A 17,125-nucleotide genomic window follows, 5' to 3' on the forward strand; every position below is an offset into this window, starting at 1 on the left:
TGAAGAAAAATGGCTGCAGCTGGAAGGCCCTTATAGTCAGGATGTTACAGATCCCACAGAAGTGAACTCTGATCAATTAAACAACTCTTTCACACTGTTCATCTCTACAGACCACAAAGTAACAGCTGGGACTCTGGAATCATCACCTGCATGTGATGCTTTCATCGTGCCCCCAACATATGCTGTAAGGCATGGACAGACAACCAAAGGACAGCAGAGCCCTGAAAAACAAACCCAGCAGATTGGTTTCATTGACCAAGGGAATTCTAGGGTGGAAAGCATGTGTTCAGTACTTCAAAGTGGGTTAGACCAGCAATCCTGTGACAGGTGGGTGATATTTATGGCCATTAAGAAGAAGAGCCAGGAGAATGACGCTTCTTCCTAGTAGGAACCTCTAGACTGTCCAAACAGAAGAAATATTACATGAAGTCCCCTCTAAAGAAATACCTTCCCAGATGCCTATTAGAAATTTGTGTTTAAGTCTGGGGAAGAGGAAGTAGGTAGGAAGGCTCAGAAAGGATGCGATGGACTCTTTGTACCAGAGAAATAAAGAAGGTGATGAGAAGTTTTCTGTATGTAAAATGATAAAGTTGATATAAAACCCCGAATGGATACAAACCATCTGTGAGTAAACATAGAATGGAAATTAGGAGGAAGTTTTTAGCCAGCAGAGCAATGGGGTTATAAAACAGCCTTCTATGAGTAGCAGAACAAAAAAAACTTGTTTTTCATGCAGATCTTGTTCAGTTTCTGAAAGGGATCATATGAGAGCATTATTCATGAAAGCAAGGTATAAAGGACCCAGCAGAGGTCCTTTACACTCCTGCATGCTGAAAGATGGCTTGGATTCTTAAGCTTCAGTGCACAAACCAAGACTCTGGCTTCTGAACTGATTATACACACACAGATCCAAAAGATGCAAATACCAAGACAGATAATGTTACTATCCTGCATTTGTTCTGTCTTCATTGCTAATCTGAGGAGCTGCTAACCAACAGTTGTTGAAGGAAAATCTTCATTCAAAGACTATTAAATGAGTAGGCCAAGCAGCAGAGCAGACCTGTAATCTTTGATGTCCACGATAGTCATAATTCACATGAGTATTTCATTTGCATCAGTGTATTAGGCATTCTGCTCAACTCAAGGGCGTACTCTCACTTTGGGATAAAAAAATTGCAAGTACAGCTGAAAGTTAATCCTCATTTTCTTTTCTCTTTTGTGTGAGAGTTACACACGATGGAAACTACCTACTTCAAAATTATTCTCTTAATATTTTCCTGTAATACAACAATGGGCCAAACATATCCTTACACCTTGTGCCCTCCTGTCAAAGAGCTCAATAAAAGGAAAAATTTATAAAGCTGGAATTCAAACTGATTGTTTCCCTTTCCTGACTCTGGTAACCTGGATTGGCATAATGGCTTGAGAGAATCCCATGGTGAGCTTCACTGCAGCACAATGTATATTTAACACATTTGCATAATATTAATATTCCTTTTCTAGTCACTTGCTGTTCAGAGGTTAAATTGCAAAATAAATATGGGGATGTTTTGACATTAAAATATTCCTGGCTCGCAGGTTTTTTGCTTATTCTCAAATGAAATGTTACATTTGATCTTTAACCACAACCCAGTTTTTTCCCTTTAAGTTGTCATGCAAGTTAACTAATATAGTCTGGGCACTGAAAGCCAGCTAGAAATAGCAGGTTTGAGATCTGCACAGTAAATTGATCCTGGGTTTTGGCACAGTAAGCCAGTCAGATCTGAACTCTGTGTTTCTGCAGGCAGATAGCTTCTGCTACCTGAACTTGTTTGGTTACAACTGGCTTTGATATTTCCACATACAGCTGCAGTACAACCTCACCTTCTCTTCCCCATCCCTCATTTCAATCCAAATTGACAAAACAAGTGACAGTTGTCAATAACAAGTTCTCAAAAATTCCACTCGAGGACAAATTAGCTGTTAGCAAAAGATTGGAAAACCTCATAAGACATCATACTCGAGGGTTAGCCCATTTGGGCTTTCAACCCTGGCTTTTTCAGGGATCCTTTCTGTTAGCAAGCTACTCAGAAAGGGAAGCCAGGGTGTTATCATTTGTAACCATCAGTTACTGCACACTAGACTATGCCACTTAGTGACTTTAGCTGAAGGCTGTAAAACACAGAACATAATGCAAGGGAAAGGAGTCACTTCAGCTACTCAACCTATCTGAATGTTGCAGTGTGAGTCAAAATGTAATTTAGTCTCATCTGAACTCCTCCCACTCAGCCCAGGAGAGGAGTTGAAATGCTGTACGTAGTGCTTTGCCTGAATTTTAAAAGTAGGTTCATGACTCAAGTCTGATTGAAAAATACTGTTACTGACTCTACAGAAGTGATCTGGAGAAATGGAGGGAGAAGCTATGAGCCTTCTAACTGCCAGGGTTCTCGTTTTGTAAGGATTTAATCTTTGCATGCCTGAAAACGTTTACACATTCATAAGCACACACACCTGAAGTTAAAGAAACAAACAAAACTGTTTTTCACTGCTCTTTCAGTAACCTTAGCACTTGAATTTCATAGAATAGCCCATGTTGGAAGATACCTCAAAAGATCACTGGTCGAACCTTCCATGGGAAAGGGAGCCTAATTGAGAAGATCTAGCACCCTGTCCAAACACATCTTGAGAACCTCCAGTGATTTGCCTTGCTTTGTACATTACAGCTTTTTCAATGATATTTAAAGAGAAGGCTAGTAAGACACTCAACCTTTCTGCTTTTATGGCAAAGATTTTATGAATCCAGTTTGCAGATATAAGTCCTACAATAGCCTCAGGTATACTCCCAGCAAGAAGAGAAGGGAAAGAGGTCAAATGTAAGAAATGGATAACCAGGCAGAACTGCTCTGGAAATCCTTAATAAGACAACACCTGCCTTGCACTATGCCTCCTATGCTTCAGGAACGCATACAGACCTACCACGTGATGTAACGACAGTACTGTATCTGTTTTATTGCAGATATTCTATGCTTGCTCTAGCTGGACTGATAGAAATAAAATGCAGCTGCATTTATATTACCCACCTGTGCTTTGCTCATAACACATTTAAGCTACCGATTTGAATATTTTTACATTTTTTTGGCATGCCTTTAGCACATTCTTCTGCTGTTAGGTTTGATACTGGCACATAACTGGATTCCTTAAACTATATTCAGAATCCATATTTGTTGAAAAACTAGCATATTCATGTAACAATCCATGTACATAAAGTCAGAGTTTCCAGTTTTTTCAGAAGAAAACCCTAATCTGAATTGTAGTTCGAGCTACTGAGTGGTATAAGGCTAGAGGATATAAAGGCTTAAGATAAAGTAGCAGTATTTTGATGTGTCAAACTACTGCTTACATCTAGTAAACACTCCAGAGCTAACTTTTAAGGGCACTGCACTCACAAGTGTAAACCTCCTCCAAGATTATTTGAAGACCGTTTGTCCACCTGAGTAGGCAAAAAAATATGAAACTTTGGGAAAAAGATTCAAAAGGAATGCTCAGTATCCATACTCACTTCCTGAACTTTCTTGGAGGGTGGGGGCACATAGGAAGAAAAATATTTCTAGAAATTTACTATAGCAAGACACACATATCACAGCCTTCATGCCACCACACAGAGCCCAGCAGAAATGCAGTTAAGTGTGACAAGAAGAATGTATCTGCTGTATCAGCAGTTTCCATCACGCAAATCACTGAATGGTTCGGGTTGGAAGGGACCTTAAAGATCATCTAGTTCCAAGCCCCCTGCCCTGGGCAGGGACACCTCCCACCAGACCAGGCTGCTCAAAGCCCCATCCAGCCTGGCCTTGAACACCTCCAGGGATGGAGCATCCACAGCCTCCCTGGGCAACCTGTTCCAGTGCCTCACCACCCTCACAGGAAAGAATTTCTTCCTAATATCCAATCTAAATCTACCCTCTTTCAGTTTGAGGCCATTACGCCATGTCCTATCATTACACTCCCTGATAAAGAGTCCCTCCCCATCTCTCCTGTAGCCCCCTTTAGGTACTGGAAGGCTGCTGTAAAGTCTCCTTGGAGCCTTCTCTTCTCCAGGCTGAAAAATCCCAACTCTCTCAGCCTGTCCTCATAGCAGAGGTGCTCCAGCCCTCGGATCATTTTCATGGACCTCTGCTGGACCTGCTCCAACAGGTCCATGTCCTTCTTGTGCTGAGGGCTCCAGAGCTGGACACAGTACTCCAGTGGGTTCTCAGCAGAGCAGAGGGGCAGAATCACCTCCCTCGACCTGCTGGCCACGCTTCTTTTGATGCAGCCCAGGATGCGGTTGGCTTTCTGGGCTGCAAGTGTGTATTGCCTGCTCATGTTGAGCTTCTCATCCACCAGCACCCCCAAGTCCTTCTCCTCAGGGAGAATATTTCACTTGATACCACAGGAACACATTCCCTCAGCAAGAACAGTCACAGTGTCTCTGTTCTCCACCTATTTACATCAAACCTGTAGGAATATAGTAGCACTGATATCTCTGTCATGATCACAATTTGAGTTGACACTTATTAACACTTTGAAGGGTTTTTAAACAAGAAAAGCATAGTCACAGGACCCTCTCAGAAGGGATGCAACAGAGAACACAAGGCTATTATCTGCTTTATCCCTCTCAAGACACTCAGAAAGTACTTTTAGAAGATAAAAATATGACAGATACCAAGAAATCTCATACCTCTATGAAAATGAACTGGGATAGCTACAATAGTTACACCCAGCTATCACATCATGTCAAATGTTTTTGTTGCTTCTTTTTAATCTCTCCAATTGCTGGGATACGTGGAGAAGTTTGACCAAGTTCAGATGCACTAGGTCAACCAGTAACTTGGTTGAGGTTTCCCAGATTCAGCCTAACAACAGCCTAACCACACATTCTGTCACATCGACAAACAAATGCTGATACACCAACAGTTTAATCTACTGCAACATACACTGCAATATTGGCACATCCCAATCTAATGTAAGGACAGGTGAATTTTACAAGGCCATGTAGATTAAAACAATCTGATGATAAGAAGTGCATAAACAACAGCAGGGCAACTTTATAGTCATTTGGGTCCAGTCCAAAGCCTGCAAACCGTAACAGCAAACAAGACCCGTATGTAACATAGAAGAGGAAAAAATACTCACAACACTTACCCCTATGGTCTGGCTACAACTACTCAAGAAAAATATCTACTGTCCTGTCTTAATTACCACCACATTGGTTCATTGTTTCCACATTTGAGATATTTATAATACTTTTCCTCAGAATAATGTTTTTAGGATATTACTGTGAAGAGACAAGATGTCACTTGGCCAAATAAATAAATAAAAAAAACATATTTTTCAGAAAATAATGCCAAACTCACTGCTACAGTCAGATATGAGTAATCCCATTACAAAAGGAAAGTCCCTCCGTGCAGTTTTATTGCAGGCAGGCTGGCTGGCTCTGTTTTGAAACCCCTGTTGCCCCATGCCATCCTCTTTGGACCCCTGAGGCCCACAAAGTGACACACTAACAATTACTGCCAACAGCAGGGGATTTCTGTCTTCAGCCTAGAAGCCAACGCGAACCTTCTATATACCTCAACATGACCTATGAAAATACTTTTGGATAAGGTGGGTGCTCGGGAAGACAAAAGCCTTAAGCAGAATGGGACAAAGTTCTGCTTTGCCTATTACTAAGTTACAAACTTATTTGCTCAAACTTGTGTCAGGTCAAGCCAGATGCCTGCTCTCCTTGTTGAGGACAAATTCCTTTAAAGTTTAGCTTCTAACTGAGGTATTCCAAAAGTATTTCCTCTGCCATCCTTGTTCTTGCTCATCAGTGCTACCATTGTTTGTTGCTAGTTCCTTCCATGCATCATAACTGAAATAGGGCAATAAAGTTTTCCATGGCCATAAGCACGCAACAGGCATCTATGCTTAAGGGAATGAAGTATCCTATTCCAGTTTAAAATGATAAGGCAAGGTTCATTCAAACAAGCAAGCTCCATAAAGCCTTCTTAATCCTAAAGCTTCAAGAAAATATACATAAGAGTATCAGCATTTGGCTAAATTAGCAGACAAAACAATCAAAAAATAAGCCGTATACACAAAAATTACCAAAACAAAACCAGACCTTCTAGACTGCTTGAAAGAAACTTAAAGAACTAACACTACAATAATCCTACAGGTCTTTACTACTGAATGAAACAGAGCAACCACCTCAGCTCCACAAAATTCTCTCAGCCTTATGACCTGAAAGGGCACTGCACTAAGACACAGATTTTATCACTTTCCCTGCCTACCCTGGCAAATCCAGAACAGCTGAGATGGTGGGCTTGGTTTGTACTTAAAGCCCTTCTCATCTCTTCTCCTAAAATACAGATAATGAGGATTTGGCTTATGTTACTGGGGCTCTGGTTGTTTTCCTCACAGTGATGGTGCTACTCGGTGCTCAAAAAGGTAATAAACAATATCTAAAATGATAAAATATTAGAATTTTTTATAAGATATAGGATGGATAATAAAGAAGCTTAGTAAATAAATTTAATAATGAAGTAATAAGTCACAAACTGAATTCTAATAAAGAAATTATATATATCTTAAGCACCTCTGCTGTATTTAGATGATATGCTCTTCTAATGTTTTTCCTGCATTTAATCTTAGTTTATATAGAATAATGCCTGTATTTAGGCAGCTTTTACATTAGAGTTGGAGAAATTCATGTCAAGAATGTTCTAGTATTTGCATACATTAATAGGTCAGCTGAAAGTAGCCTACACATTAGCACCTAAAAGATGTGGCTATGTTGAAACTCATTTGTGGAAACATTCTGAAACCTTTTTAAAAAAAACTTCTGGTCTTTAAAATGTGCCTATTACCTCTTCTTGGAGAGAGCACATCCGTGCTCTTACTTCAATGTGGCAAAGAAGCAACTCTTTTTCTTCTAGTAAGTATCCTAGATCCAGTCTTCAGTGAACTGGTGTATCCCATTCATCCTAGGCATCTGTGACTTTGTGATGAATCTGTGTGGAGCTTGCCAAACTCAAGTGGAACCCATAAAATAAGGGGAACAGGAGGCACATCTGTATTTCTTATTTAGTATCTATAAAATGCAACCTATAGAATGCTGAGGAGTCGAGCTATCTGCCTCTCCACGGCCCTCACTCCCCTGGTATAACTGCCTTGCCCTGCCACAGACCGGCGATGGCGGGTGCCCGCCGCAAGGCCCCAGCTCTGGCAGCCGGGGGGGAGGCGTCATGGCGGCCAGGGAAGGGGCGCACGGACACGCTGAAGGCCTCAACGGGCAACCTGCACGAGTCCCCCACGGTCTCACCGAGCCGTCCCCTCACAGCCTGTGAGGAGAATCCGCCCGCGCCGCCTCCTCCCGCCTCACCACCAACGGCCGGGCGGCGGCTGCTCCTCCCGCCGCCGAGGGTGGTGGCTCCGCCCGCGCGCGGCGCCGTCCCCTCAGAAGCCGGCGGCGCCGCCATGGCGGCGGTACGGGAGGTGGAGATCGACCCCGAGGGCACGTTCAAGTACATCCTGGTGCGCCTGCAGCGCCCGGGCGGCGAGGAGCAGCGGGACATCGTCCGCGGCACCAAGGCGGCCGAGTTCCACAGTGGGTGACAGGCGGTGAGGGTGAGGGGGGGCAGTGACCGGCAGCGGGGCCTCCCCCCGGGCAGCGTCCCTCAGGTGCGGGACATGGCCGCCGGATCCCAAGCGAAGCTGAGGCGTGGGGGCGCCGCCGGCCTGCGGTGGCTGGTGTCAGCGGGCAAGCCCCTTCTTTCCCCCTTATAGGTGCCTCGCGTGAACATGAAAAGTGGGGGTCAATATCTCTGTCAAGGTGCCATTTGCAAACCTGATAAAGTCCATTTAGGAGAACAAGATGTATTAACTGAGTAAAAAGACTGAAACAGAGAACCTTAATTACAGCTTTCCTATGTCTGTCAAGAGAAACGTCCCCCTCTTGCAGGTGAAAGAAGGGAACCGGAGGAAAATGAGTGGAAAATAGCTGAAAAAGAAGAGTTCTAGAGTATTTGATGCCTCGTGCCTATTTTAATGGCCCTAACCATTCTTGTGCAGATCACATATTTGAAAAAGTAAATCCTGAGATGGAAAAGCTGGGATATGAATGCAAGTGCCTTGGAGGAGGGAAAATCGACCATAATAGCAAAGACAAGAAAATTAGGGTATTTGGGCTGTCTACAGTAAGTGCATCTCATGTATTCCTTCAAATCATTTTGCCTCCAATGTTCTGGGATTTTTGTTTTGTAGCATGGCAGCTTTCAGCAATTTGAATCTTAGTGTAAACATTAACTGGAAAACTTGCCTGGCTCACTTGTGAGATAGATCAGAAAAACACTGTTTTTAAGGGCAGGAGACCAAAGCAAAAATAACTTAATGCTGAGTAATATCAGCATTAAGTCATAATCAAGACTAAAACTGGATGTTAGCATTTCTTGACTCGGAATCTGTTAGTCTTACTGCTAGAGCAGAAATAGCCCATATGTAGCCCCGGGGTCTTGATCCAGCTATTGTGGGATTGTTATTTGCCAACAAAAATGTTGGTTTGGTAGTTGACCGGCTAAATTGTGCATGATGTTCTGTATGTGTGGTGGGTGAGAAGCACAGACCCAGTTTAGCTGTGGTGAATTTTTAGTAGGTGAAGATGTAGTTTCACATAAATGCATTTTGTGGGAATAAAAGTAACTTCCAAGAGTATGGAAGCTAGTGCATTTTGTCACCTGTTACGTTTCTGTGTAAGTTATATTCCTTTATGGAAGACTCAGTAAGTGGTAATGATTTCTTGAATTTAGCCAATGTGCTGTAATCTGTTTCTGGTGTTGCTCTGTGATGAAGCGTAGCTACTTCTGTAGTAATACTGTGAGTAAAAATTCTAGGTTTCTAGTGTAGACAAGAATAAAGTTCTCAAGTTAATTGAATTTTTCATAGAAAGTGATGGTTATTTCAAATCTGCTTACCTTAACTGGATGAGCAGTGAAGGTTGGGCCTTGAATGTGTTAAGCATTTTTAAATGTTAGTACTACTTGTGTTCCAAGATGACTCTTGCCACCTGAAATCATAAGGCAAAAAAAAAGAACCCTTTAGGATTTATATGGCATGGGGAGGCACTGTATAATGCTTATTCTAATAAGTCTTGTGCCCATCATAACTGCATTTTAGATTTTGATGCCTTTATTATTAATTCATCTGCCAACTTAGTGTTAGGCACAGTGATCAACTCCTCCTCTTGTAAGGCAATGTGCGTGGAATATACCTTGTTTCTCTGCTTTTGGTACCTTGATGCTTACAGATGAGCACCAGGTAAAAGCAGAGTTTTATTACGATGAGGGCTTCTGTCAGGCAGAGACCTGGAGGTTCAGAAGACCTGAGTAGCAGATCAGAAGTCAGTATATCAATTACATGGGTTTAATGCTTCTCTTCAGTGGGAGATTTGTTGTCGGACTCCAAAATGGCATCATCTTGGTTTTTTACAAAAAACAGAGAAAAGTCATTGACTTTTGAAGTAAGATGCTGTGCTATTATTTGCAAAGCCGGATGGGGTCTTCAAAGCGCAAGTGTGATCTGTAGGTCTGTTGCTTTACAACTGACAGTATAAACCTGCTGTGTTTCTGACATAACTATATTATCTGGTATTTTTGAAAAGTTTGCATTTTATAATGCAGCGATAATTTTAACGTGTAGTTTAAATGCTGGTTTACTTAAGCTGTTCCTCTTGGGGCAGAGCCAGTGATGAATAAGAGTACATGTTTTGATAATGCAATGTTGAGCTCTTTTCAGCCTTCCGAGTTAAATGTTTCACACGAAATATCAGTGGAAAAAGAAAGTAACCTGTAAATCAAAGGTTTTTATCAGAAGACTGCACTGTTGTGCGGTAAAGGCTCTTGAACAGCAAAAAACTTGTAGTTCTGAAATAAGAAATGAAGATAACTTAAGTCATGTAAGAAAATAATGGAAAGGCGCCTTCTACCCCAGCTTTCTTAAATTTCAGTGAAAGAGGAACACTGTGATCAGTGATATAAATGAGGGTCAAAAATCAGATGGGTCATCTGACCTTGCATTAGTTTGGAGTTGCAGTGACTGAAGAACACAGATATTTAAAATTATGCCATTACCAGCTAAGGCAAGATGGCAAATAAATAAAACATGAAGACTGATTTCTTTAGTGGCTAGAAGAGTACTCAAATGTTCACATGTGTGGTGGCTTATTCCCTTTTCCTTCAGCTGAGTCAAGCTGGTTGTTTTTATGCTCATACATTCAAGTGTGTCAGTATAATCACTGTGGTTTAAAAGAACATTCAAGAGATATGGTAGCTGAGGGGTTGGGAACATTTTAATACAAGCTTTTTACTGGAGGGATCATGATGTGAAAAATGCATCCTCTATTACTAGAGATTGACGGACCTTATCTCATTTATTTTCTACAGATGAGGGTGAGGGAATTGGAAAGGATAACAGAAAAATTTAACCTGATACAGAAAGAATAACTCTTTAGAACCTCTATTTGTATACCTAGATTTGTACGTGAGCTACTACAAGTATCGAATAACTGCCTGATTTGTGTTGACGATAACTCATTGGTTCTGTGGACTTTCTGTACATGTCTTATAAGCACTTGTTCTTTCTTGCAGGGCTATGGAAAAGCAGATCATTCAGTAACTGTAGAGATACTGAAAAAAGTGTATACAGATTATGAAATTACATGGTCAGATGACAAGAAATAATGACAAGAAAAGATGACAATAAATGACAAGAAAAAATACTTATCAACACAACAAGCAGTTCAAAACTGGTAACTCTGTAATTTATTTACAATAAATAAAATTGAATGTGTCTTCTTTGTATGTTACCATAAATCTGGAGTAAACTGGACTCTGCTCTAATTTATAATGCTGTTAGTAATCCTCAGATATATCTAATTTTTCAGATCATTCCTTTGTGCAGAATGTGCAGTTCTAAGCCTTTTTCCCGCTCTTCTTGACGTGCCATCTAATGAAATGCTCCCACATCATCTTACCTCCAGTTTGTTTTTCCTCCAATCCCATGTCACTGATACATTGTAGGATTTTGCCATCTGCTTAAACACCACAGGACCAAACCTGTTCCCTGGTCTTTTGACTGCAGTATTTTCTGTTTCCTTTATTTTCTATTGCTTTTCAGGCTTTTCTACTTTCTCACACAAGTTTATAAAAATAGGGGGGTTGGGGTAGGGTTGACTGTTACAGTTCTTTACCAATGTTCTAAATCTTTTATTTACTCCATGGTTTTGAAAAGTCAATATTTTTGTTCCACACAAGTAATGATCAAGATGTTTTGTGTTCTTCTAAGATCTTTCCCTATAGCAGACTGATGACAATGTCAAATTCTGCCAATATTTGCTTCATTCTGATTCCCCTGTACTACTTTAATTCCCCATGAGTACAATGGTGCTTTTTCCTTTTTTTTATAGCAATAATTATCTTATAGTTTACTTCCCAGTCAGACCCAGTACATCTAGGTAGTGTAATTAACTTACAGCACCTGCTTCCTCCTGTTGTGGCAAGATGTTCCCCTTCATTTGTTGTGAAGTTAGTTGCTACAGTTTTCACTTTTTTGTCTCCTGCCTGTCTTCTCTTGCATGCTCTTGTGGATTTCAAGGGAAGTACCTTTTGTTCTTATGCTTACATCGTTAACTTGCAGTCTTCAACAGGTATTTGTATATAAGTCCTGGTTCTTCCCTTTGCTGTGGCTCCTACCGCACTTATCTACCAGTATCTGGTGGTGTAGAGTGCCTTTTTCTTTTCAATGTGCATGTGACTCTTAAAATACAAACTATGAAATTTCAGAGGTTTTACTCCAGTTTCTATCACAAAAAAATCAGCTGTTACTGCCTTATTACAGTAATTATCCATCTTATGTCAACCTTTCTGTATCTTTGTTTTGATTGGTTGGGCAGAGAGGAATTTCCTCTTCTCATCCTCAGGCCCCTTTCAGTCCGTTCCTCATTAAAGAGTTCCAGGTATCTCCATCCCAGTAATCACCTGGGAGCAGGATCTCTTGAACTTGGTGCTGCAGGTCTCTTGGTTGGCACCTGCTTCCCCCTATATGCAGCCTGGCCTTTCCCTTCCAGTGCCTCTGTGAGCTTTTGCATCTGCTGTTTGTTTTTCTCTTTATGCTCTTGTGCTACAGTCATCTGGCTGCACCTCTTCAAATGCCATGATTTTTCTTAACAAGATTTTTTGATTTCAGAACAAGATTAAATGCCTGTGTACCTAGCGACTAAGAATAGCATACAAGTCAATAATTTGCAAACTGGGCACTTCCCACTTCACTTTCCTCATGGGTTTTTTCCCCTAAGCTTTAGTAAAATAACTGTAACGGATGCCATTTAATTTGTGCCAGTATACAAAACTGATTTTCTTAATAGCCTCATTTCCCAAAACTAGCAAATAGTCTTCAAAGGGAAGTCATCAGTTTAAGGGTAGCGCCTCTTAAAACAAACAAGCTTTTTAATTTAGTTTCCTGAGACATTTTATGACTGATCTTAATGTTTCTCTCCACAATACTTATGGGAAAGACATAATTTTGACAGGATTTCTTATTGTTACAACTCTTTTAAAAAGCGAGGGGATGGGCTGGGGGCAGAAAAGGGGTGGTAATCTGGAATGAGCTAATAAATTGAATTACCAGCTGATCTCTGCCTTTGTTTCTTCATACAAGAAATTGGGCCTGATGTAAGGGTTTATTGTGTCATCAAAAAAAAATACTTTGAGGGACCTCTCGGTTCTTTTATTTTTCTAGTGCAGTGTCATTTGGGGAAACGTTAATCTCCCTAGCTATTAAGTAATATGTACAAGTATTACAAGTTGAGTGGAAGACTTCCTTTATTCCAGATCATGAAGAGAAGCAGGAAGCTGGTCGCTAGGGTGGTGATGATTTGGCAGGTAGAAAAAGCCTTAATGTAGATTAGGGAAACCAGTATTTGATGTTGAAACACCAACAGAACAACCAGCCTATGAAACTAAGTGTTGAGTTTTGCTGCTTCTCAGCACGTATCTGCTGACTCTTAAGAATAGAACAGAACTCATCTGGAATTATGGACATCCCAAGGCTGATTTTGCTGATTTCACCTGAGGAAAAACAGCCTTTATTAATTGTCATCTGTAATTCTGAAACGGGAACTTAATTATAGTGTGTGGGATTTCCTGTTTTGCAGGTATGTAATCACTGTGAGATTGTGGCTGTAGCAGTCTTCACTTGAAAGTCCTAAAAAATCTGATTCTGTGTTTGCACAAAAATAGTGATGTTTGAGTAATCCAAGAATAAAGCGAGGATGCTGAGCAAAGAAGTAATGTATTAAACCCACGACAGTGAGTTTGATCATGGAGTATTTTCAAGAGGAGGCATTATGGTAGAAAACTGTAAGTGCTGCCTTTATTAATCAAAAAAGTACATGAGACCCTTGTTCTTAACCATATTCGTTGTCACAGTGGTCAACATTTTGTATTACTTCAGGTAGCACTCTGAAACAGCGCTAGACCTAGCAGGTTGAGAACAAGCTATTCAGTCACTATGCGCAAGCCATGATTTGTCTTATGATTGAGGTTTGAAAAATGGCAAGTGGTAGTCACTTTGTTTCCAACTTCCCAGTTTTGATGAAAAAGAACCGTTAACATTGATCTGCCAAAGCTAAAACTTCCTTCTGTTCCTCACTCTGTAGCCAGCAGTTATCTATCATAAGTCTTGGAGCTCACGCACAAAAATTCCAAAGTGCCATCACAGCCATGGACAACTGACTCGTTTTCCTCCCCCGCGCTCTCCTATAAAAGAACAACTTCATTAGTTTCCAAAGCATCCCTTTAAAATAGTCTACTTAAAATTGTTTTTGAAACAGCAGTAGTTGTTAAGGATCTTCCATAAAGTACAGGAAATCCTCTATGACTCTATCATAATAGCAACATTGTCAAAACAGGAATGTTGCAGTAGACTTTCATAGCCTTCAATGACGGGAACTTTATGCAGTAATTGAAGTGATTTAGGTCACTGCTGTAATAAGGTTTTTTTTTCCATCCCCTCAGGCTATTGTCCTTTCTCCCCACATGGAGTATCCTCGCATCCAGCTTACTGTAGTGGTTGACTGTCTCTAGGTTTATATTTCTGCAAGGGCACCCAATAAAGCACTGCAAGACGATAAGCAGTAGCTTTGATGTACCTGGTAGAGTTGTGTAATAGCTTTTTGTCTTGTTTTATTTAAGACAAAAAGTGCAATGGATTTTTTTTTGTGTGTGTGAATTGTTGGTGATACAAAGCACTCAGGACCAGGTGGTGTTTTTTGGGTTTGCTTGCATTTTTTGGTAAGGTAATTTCTTCAGCAACACCACTATCTTCAGCCTAGGACACGGGAGTGACTTGTACCCAGGCTGCCAAACTGATGAAAAGATTGAAGATGTGTGAGTGTTCAGTAGTACCCCCCCAGCAAATTTTGAAAATGGCCATAGTTGTACAAGCAGTTTAATTTCTGGAAAATATCTTAAAACAAACAAACAAAAAAAACAAAACCAAAAACCAACCCAAACCCCCCAAACCAGGACAGCACTCTAGTTAGCATTCTGCTATAATAGTGCAGTTTCTCTCCTTTCCCACTTGTCACCTAAAGCTCAACTCTGTCATCCTGCAGTTTCCTGGACTGCATTTGTAGGTTTGTTGGTTGGTTGTTTTAAGGAACTCCTCATGTAGAACCTTATTTCAACTCAGCTTCTAAAACAGAAATTGGGTTTATTATTTCTAAAAACAGTATGGCTTTTTGCAATTACTTGCAGAAATTTTCTTAGAGTGCTATGTTAAAATCTGAATGTGAAAATTCACAGACTGCAGGAGTGAGTATTCCCTGGCACGCTTTTTCAAAGGCTTGAATAAAAGCCATATGGAAACATTAACAAGGATTTGTGAGATTGCCAGCAGAATAGAACACAAGTGACAAATACTGTGGCATCTCCCTCTGGTGGCAATGCAGCAGAGTGTGCAGGTGTGCTCTCAATTCCGAAATGTCTGGCTGCAGTTGAATGCAGCAGCCACTCCTGTGACATACAGTTCTGGCACTGCCTGAGAATGTGACAATGACTTGCTTCATTAAATGACAATTAATTGGCATAAACAGATGCTGCTTCAAGCAGAACTCCATTTTTCTACGCAAAAATCAGGGGAGTCTTTCACTTCTAGTCAAACATCAGGATTTGTCAAACATTTCCGTAACCAGCATCCTTAATTTGTCAAACCAGAATAACTCAACAGAGGAAAAAGCAAAGAGATATGAGGATTAAAACATTTTGTCTTTAAGATATTTTTGAAGGGCCAGGGGTTGAATTTTAACTGGAATCCTTAAAGGCCATTTCCATAATATATCGCTGCAGTCCTTTATCAATTATTTTAACTATACTGGTCTTAAACACCTTTCTCTCTTCGACAAATTTCTCAAAGAGGTGGATACCGCCACCAACCCCAAAATAATGTGCTTTGCTTGCCAAATACACACGGCCGTGTTTATCCAGAAGCTCTGCCAGGGTGTCGTGCAAAGCGCCGTAGTAGTCAGGGTTATAGATGGTCTCAGAGGTGAGAATGATATCATACTTTGAAAAGGGTTTGTTGCTGCTTAACAGGAGCTGGCTGACTTCAGACCACTCTCCAGAAAAAAATCTGCATGTGGTGAGTGCGTCGGGTGAGCACTCTGCTTTTTTGGGCCTCTTCGAAGGAGGTTTGTGAGTTTTTCCATCTCCACCACCGCCCATCCAACTGCCTTCATCTACACAGTTAGCCACCGCGTTAGGCAAGGTGATCTCATCAATCACTGTGCTATTGTAGTCCTGAAAATGGACTTTTCCAGCTTTTCCCTTTAAGGCAACTATTCCCAGCAGTCCAGCTCCACAGCCAAGATCCAATACGCTCTTGTTGGTAAAGTGTATTTCAGCCTCAGAAAAGAAGTCTATGAGATCAAAGGTGCATTCCCAGATTTTCAGCCCTCCCTCGTAGACCCCCGGGATGAGATCGGAGTGAGAAGTAACGCTTTGAGACACAATGCCTTCCCTGTCGGCATCATCCAAACATGTCATTTCCACTACGGACATGTTGACGTAATACAGGTCTGATGCTCTTTCCATGACTTTATTTTCCAATACTTTGTAAAGGTCCTCAGGAATATCATGCTCCTTGGCAGCTTTAAAGCAGAGCTTTTTCTTGGACGGTGTCTCATCTCCATGTTTATCGGTGCCCGGCCTTGGGCTGGAGCCTGCTACGGGACCCGCAGTTTGTTCGCTCTTTTCTGTGGATTCCTGTGAGCATTTTGGAGAGCGTAGCCGTGAGTCCATCCCATCGTGAGTGTCTGCTTTGTTGTTCTCATTTTCATCAATAAAAAAATTAAACCGAAAATCCATTTTCAGGAATAACAGTAAAAAAAAAAATTAAATTAATTTATTACAGCCAGAAAATCTCATCTAATGGCAATACTGAGGCAAATTTTTTTATTGTGGGTTGTTTTTTGTAGTGATGGCTATGGGGAAGAGCGCTTTGCAGGTGGAATGTGGGATGTTTTGCAGCTGAATCAGGTGAATTGCTTCTGGAAAATAGAAAATAGAGGGAATAGTTTTGCTTGTCACTGAAATGACAAATATCAGGACAAACAAACCGTCTGGCACCCAAATTTTCATTAAAAATGTAAATTTTATAAACGTTTACATTGCTGAAAAGTGTTACAAGCGATCGCATCTCTCATCTGGGGAACAGGCGGGGAAACTACGGTAGGTGCTTATTCCGGTAAAACGGATTAAGTCTCTTTCCAGACGTATCGTTTCAAGCGAAGCAGTAAACACCGCGGGCAGAGACCGGTTAAGGCCCAGCTCCCCTTCCCCGCACCCGAAGTACGTAAACCGGGTAAGGGCGGGTCCAGTCCCGGTTTAAAACCCAACCCCCCCCCGTTGTGTCTGTACCGATCCCCGGTTACCGGAGGCGATCGCTTCTTCCCACGTGGAGCGGCGGCTTCTTCCGCTTCCGTTCTACGTATGCGCGCCCGCGGTGAAAAAGGGGGCGGGGCGGCTGCGGACGCAGCCGCCCCGCCCCCTTTTTCACCGCGGGCGCAGAG

At 41.4% G+C, this 17,125-nt stretch overlaps 2 protein-coding genes across 3 annotated transcripts; one reads left to right on the forward strand and one right to left on the reverse strand.

Moving 5' to 3' along the window:
- The first annotated feature begins 7,438 nt into the window (after positions 1-7,438).
- Positions 7,439-10,864, forward strand: LOC128914285 (14 kDa phosphohistidine phosphatase-like). Its single transcript, XM_054213070.1, has 3 exons — positions 7,439-7,612; positions 8,077-8,201; positions 10,647-10,864. Exons 1-3 carry the CDS (start codon positions 7,483-7,485, stop codon positions 10,737-10,739), a joined length of 348 nt encoding a protein of 115 aa, XP_054069045.1. The 5' UTR covers positions 7,439-7,482; the 3' UTR covers positions 10,740-10,864.
- A 2,143-nt stretch (positions 10,865-13,007) lies between these two features.
- Positions 13,008-17,067, reverse strand: METTL18 (methyltransferase like 18). Of its 2 annotated transcripts, none has more exons than XM_054213061.1 (2): positions 16,988-17,067; positions 13,008-16,603 (listed from the first exon to the last, which is right to left on the reverse strand). In XM_054213061.1, the coding sequence occupies exon 2, from the start codon at positions 16,419-16,421 to the stop codon at positions 15,360-15,362; it is 1,062 nt and encodes a 353-aa protein (XP_054069036.1). In that variant the 5' UTR covers positions 16,422-16,603; positions 16,988-17,067; the 3' UTR covers positions 13,008-15,359. The 2 variants fall into 2 exon arrangements, with proteins under 2 accessions (XP_054069036.1, XP_054069035.1); XM_054213060.1 differs by having other exon boundaries at positions 16,974-17,050.
- Between the last annotated feature and the right edge of the window lie 58 nt (positions 17,068-17,125).

Source organism: Rissa tridactyla, chromosome 8 (assembly GCF_028500815.1).
Source record: "Rissa tridactyla isolate bRisTri1 chromosome 8, bRisTri1.patW.cur.20221130, whole genome shotgun sequence".
In the NCBI taxonomy this organism is placed as follows: Eukaryota; Metazoa; Chordata; class Aves; order Charadriiformes; family Laridae; genus Rissa; species Rissa tridactyla.